Raw genomic sequence first — 5,237 nt, 5'->3', positions numbered from 1 at the left:
ACAGCTGCTGGGCCAGCACTGATCTGCCCCAGCTCTGCACACAGACATTGCTGCTGCAGCTCCAGAGAAGGCAACCAAAGGGCATCTCTGCAGAAAACTTTGCTGGGAGATCCTTTATGTCGTTTTAAAGCCACTGAGAGTGCCGCCCCTCACTGACACAGTCAGTGACCACAGGGAAAGTGGCGAGAAACACAATGAGAAATGGCACAAACAATGACATTTCATTGTGGACAATATGAAAAATTAAAACAAAAAAAGAAACATCCGCAATGAAGCTAACAAGGAGTATTAAAGTTTACTTTTATTACAAGGGATTTGCAGAAATTGGCACGCACTTTAATGTTTCTGAAACCATCCAGTCATCAGTGTGCACACTGCAGCCTTGAGCTCCTGGTTCCTCAGGCTGTAGATGAGTGGGTTCAGGGCTGGAGGCATCACCAAGTACAGAACTGACAAGGCCAGATCCAGGGATGGGGAGGAGATGGAAGGGGGCTTCAGGTGGGCAAATGTGCCAGTGCTGAGGAACAGGGTGACTACGGCCAGGTGAGGGAGGCAAGTGGAAAAGGCTTTGTGCCGTCCCTGCTCAGAGGGGATCCTCAGCACAGCCCTGAAGATCTGCACATAGGAGAAAACAATGAACACAAAACATCCAAGTCCAAAACAGGCACTAACAGTAAGAAGCCCCAGTTCCCTGAGGTAGGATTTAGAGCAGGAGAGCTGAAGCATCTCAGGGATTTCACAGAAGAACTGGCCCAGGTCATTGCCATGGCACAGAGGCAGGGAAAATGTATTGGCCGTGTGCATGAGAGCATTGAGTAAGCCACTGGCCCAGGCAGCTGCTGCCATGTGGGCACAAGCTCTGCTGCCCAGGAGGGTCCCGTAGTGCAGGGGTTTGCAGATGGACACGTAGCGGTCGTAGCACATGACGGTCAGGAGAGAAAGCTCTGATCCAAGGAAGAAAAAAACCAGAAATACCTGTGCAGCACATCCTGTGTAGGAGATGTTCCTGGTGTCCCAGAGGGAATTGTGCATGGCTTTGGGGACAGTGGTGCAGATGGAGCCCAGGTCAGTGAGGGCCAGGTTGAGCAGGAAGAAGAACATGGGCGTGTGCAGGTGCTGGCCGCAGGCTACGGCGCTGATGATGAGGCCGTTGCCCAGCAGGGCAGCCAGGGAGATGCCCAGCAAGAGGCAGAAGTGCAGCAGCTGCAGCTGCCGCGTGTCTGCCAATGCCAGCAGGAGGAAGTGGCTGATGGAGCTGCTGTTGGACATTTGCTGGGGCTGCACATGGGGATCTGTAAAAAAAGTAATCTTGAATTAGTTGGGTTTTGAGAGGAGTTTAAATATCCCAATACAGCTTGGGGGGCACTTGCCCCTCACTGCCTGCCCAGGGCTCTGCTGCCTGGAGCTGTCCCTGCCAGCAGCTGCTTCCCTGTGCCCAGGGCTGGGCCCTGCCAGTGCTGCCAGAGCCCAGCCCAGGCCTGGGGGCTCAGCTCTGCGCTGCAGACCCCTCCCAGCCCTGAGAGTGCTCCAGGCAGCTCTGGCTCTGTAGGCTCTGATGGCAACATCAGAGCAACCCTGAGGAGGCTGGAAAAGTGTCACCGATGCTGCCTGTCAGGGGCCCTGTCCTGATTTCTGTCACTGCTTGGTTTATTCAGATCTGAGACAATTTTTTTTTTTAATTTTTCTCTCCCTGAAGTGAGAGATGGATGTCTATCTGCAATTCCCCAACCAGGCAAACCTTAACAGTAGATTTAAAAAGCAGGGTTTTCCTTTTATGCTGTCCCTGACTTGCTGTGCTCCCTGTATAATCTACTTGGAAATGTTCTGCAGTTAAATGCCATGCTGGGAGCAGCCCTGAACAATGCAGCATCCTCACCACAAAACGACAACACTTCCAAGCCTTACCAGCTGTCTCCTGCCACCCAGATCTTGTCCTCAAGTGCTGGGAGCAGCTGCCAGGGCTGGCTGAGAGCTGTCCCTGGCAGGCAGCAGAGTCCCTGCCCCAGCACAGCGCCCTGGGCTGCAGGAGCCTGCTCTGCAGGACAGCCCTGGGCACCCCTGGCTGCTCTGCACAAGAGACAATCAGAGAATGTACTCACAGGGTCTGTAGGCATTGGGATGTTGCAGCTGTAGGAGATCACTGCAGGAGCTGCAGCTGCATTGTCCTGCAGCCAGAGGTTCCTGTGCCAAGGGCTGGCAGGGATTCTGCCCCAGGCACTTCTCTGCACCTTCCCAGCCCTGACTGATTGAAGCTCTCTGTGCCTCTGTGCTGTGCCCGGGCTGGCTGCAGGCAGTGCCCCAGCCCTGCTGGGCTGGCAGAAGAGCTGCTCATCAAGAGAAATGTGCTTTTCAAGCTCTTCTTGCTTACCAGGAGCTGCCTCTGTGCCAGGAGCTCGGCCCAGCTCAGCAGCACAGACACAGCACAAGGACTTTAATGACCCTCTGGGGCTTTGTGCTCAGGGCCTGAACATCAGGCCCTGAGAGGCAGCTGAAGAAACCTCTCCAGAACTCCGAGTCACAATCACACTCCAAAGTTTCTTGGACTTTTAATGGGTCCCAGGGAGGAACACCACAGAGAAAGTGTCCCCAGGCCCCAGGCAGAGCAGAGAACTGCAGGCAGTGATGACAGGTGGGGACAAAGAGAAGCCAAGTCTTGGTGCCCTGGGGCACAGCAGGCTCTGTGCCACCAAGGGCTGGCAGGAGACACCTTGTCCTGAGCCACTGGGGCCTCCTGGCACAGCCCCAGCCAGGCTGGCCACTGGCAGCCCCTTGTCCTGCCCTCAGCATCCCCCCCTAGCCCACATACCAGTGGCCTCAAGGATCTGCTGGAAGGAGTCCCTGGGGAGCCTTGGTCAGCAATGGCCCTGGGGGCTCCTTCATGCTCCCAGGAACTGCAGGGTTTTCAAAGGACTTTGGGTTTGGCTTTTGCCTTGGAGTCTCTGAGAGCTTTTTGCAGTCATGGCCTCCAATTATCTGCTTTAATTAGTCCCTTGAGGTTCTTTCTCAGTAACAACACTCAGTGGGGCTCATTAGTACTTTACGGAAGTTCAGGTATTTTAAGGTACTTGGTGTTTCCCTTTTGATACAGACTCAATGTGAAAATTTCACGCATCACTGGCATTAATTATCTGCTTTAACGAGTCCCTTGAGAGCTCTGTGTTGATACTCTTTGGGGCTCATTAATACTTTGAGATACTCAAAGTTTTTAAAGTACTTTGGATTTTTCCTTTCCACACTGAGTTTCTGAGAGGTTTTTGTGCCATCCTGGCCTCCAGTTCTCATTTCCAAGGAGTCCATGAGGACCCTGTGTTGGGGATGGACCTCAGTGGGACCCATTTATGCTTTGAGACACTTTGGGGTGTTTCCTCTGACTTTGACTCCTGGAAAGGTTTGTGCAATCTCCTCTCAGGCCCTGAGGTTCCAGGGTTCATCTCCAAATGTACCACTGAGCTCATTAGGATCAAGCAAGTCCTGACAAATCATGGGTCTTCCCTGATTTCCCCTTGGTCTGGAACAGTTCATCAGGAAGTTTTCTTTTTACAGTTATGGAGAAATATTTCAAAGAGCTTCTAAGAAATATGTAATCCTATTTTAAAGAGTATATTTTTTTACTGTTCTCTTTTGTGAAGAGCTGATTGCAGCATTCTGTGATTGATATTGATCCAAGGTCTCTCCTGAAGAGGTCTGGCCCGGTCAGAGAAGTTTTACCTTGAGAGCTGACCCAGTGTGGACAGCCTTGCCTCACATTCCCCAACCTCATGTGAGAAATGATTTTCACTTTGAAAATATTAAATGGTTTATTAGGATCCTATTGAAATACAGCAGAAGACTGAATAAAAAAAAGAATACAGTGCTGGAGTGAAAGGATTCAGTCACCAGGTGCCCATCTAAAAAAATGGATGTTCTGTCTTTTATACCTCTAGCCCCTCTCAAAGTCTTGTCAATCAACTCCTTCTTCGCTGTCCAGTGGTGGAGATCACCTTCTTACAGCTTGATTGGAGGTCAGGTGCTGCCATAGTAACAAGCCCACCCTCCCAAATGCCCCAACTACTGAGGCCATTCTGTGATAACAAGGCAAGGGGGAGAGGAAAGATAGCTATACATCTATCAAACTTCTCTTAACATATATTTAATATTCACCCCTTAATTGTGAGAGTCAACCATAGGATTACTCATTTATAATAAACCCCCCTTTTCTTTTTCTAGAAGTCATTTTGCTGGAAAAATTAAGTAAAAAAAATTCTCTCTCTTGAATGAGTCATACCAGCATCTGTTGACATCGGCAAGGACAGCGGGAAGAGGAAAAAAAAAGATCTCAGGCTTTCCTTAGACACACTTATTTGGAATGGACAAAAGGGCATCACAGAGATCTGATATGGCTTTGACTCCCATCTACCGTGCCTGTGTCGTTGCTGCCCATCGTCAGTGTATCTTAGGGGTGAGTACAGAGGCCAACTTTTAATACAACAGGGACTAGAGGGAAAGACCTCTAGTCCCTGTTGTATTAAAACACAACTGAGGAATGATAGAGGTCTGCTATGGCCTTTTGTTCCTACCTTACCATGCCTACAGGGTTGCTACCCGCAGCAGGGTTTTGGAGTCTTCTTGGTAGCAAACAAAGGGGCCAGCCCGGTCTTGCCCTCCTTCTTTTGTCTCATTTTCTAAGGAAGCTGTCCCATTACCTTTTACAGTCCCTTGTGTACTTCCCCTCACCAGATGCTGGTAATTCTCACCATTAAAACAGGAAGACAGTTCTCCAGCTGCTTGGTGGAAGCTTGACTCTACTTTCTGGGTGTCTTGGTGTTTTTCTGGTTGTCTTTCAGTCTCTGCTTGAGAGTCAATCTCGTTTCACCCAGCCTGGATGTTATAGTCCACTCTTTGGGTTCTTCTACTGTTGGAGTCTCCCCCTGGTCAGGGTGACTCTGAAAGGTGGAAAAGTCTCTCCTCCAACCCGTGCCTTCAAAGAAAGACTCAATAGTTTGCAGTTGTCTGGTCTCAAGTTGTTTATTATGTGTTATCTAAAAGATTTTCTCCCTGAGCTGCTGCAGCCCATTCAGCAGGTCAGACAAAGGCACACTCTCCGCCCTTGAGGCTGGTGCTGTCTTTTATACTAAAAGCTATGTGTACTGTATTTACAATTCCGTTCCAATAGCTACCACCTATGTTAGACAGTTGGTTTCTATTCTAAACCAATCTAAAAGTGCCAACATCGCCCAAATCATGGAGGCTAGGAAGAA

General features: G+C 49.9%; 1 protein-coding gene across 1 annotated transcript; it reads right to left on the bottom strand.

Moving 5' to 3' along the window:
* Nucleotides 1-336: 336 nt before the first annotated feature.
* Nucleotides 337-1,269, bottom strand: LOC119696401 (olfactory receptor 14C36-like). The gene has a single exon (XM_038126115.1). The coding sequence runs from the start codon at nt 1,267-1,269 to the stop codon at nt 337-339; it is 933 nt and encodes a 310-aa protein (XP_037982043.1).
* Between the last annotated feature and the right edge of the window lie 3,968 nt (nt 1,270-5,237).

This window comes from Motacilla alba, unplaced genomic scaffold (assembly GCF_015832195.1).
Source record: "Motacilla alba alba isolate MOTALB_02 unplaced genomic scaffold, Motacilla_alba_V1.0_pri HiC_scaffold_28, whole genome shotgun sequence".
Taxonomy (NCBI): domain Eukaryota; kingdom Metazoa; phylum Chordata; class Aves; order Passeriformes; family Motacillidae; genus Motacilla; species Motacilla alba.
Note: the sequence above shows the minus strand (reverse complement) of the source record. Positions and strands in the feature narration are given on the sequence as shown.

Bases quoted from the DNA above. Each gene is read 5' to 3' on its own strand.
- LOC119696401 (XM_038126115.1), bottom strand. From the start codon at position 1,269: ATGTCCAACAGCAGCTCCATCAGCCACTTCCTCCTGCTGGCATTGGCA.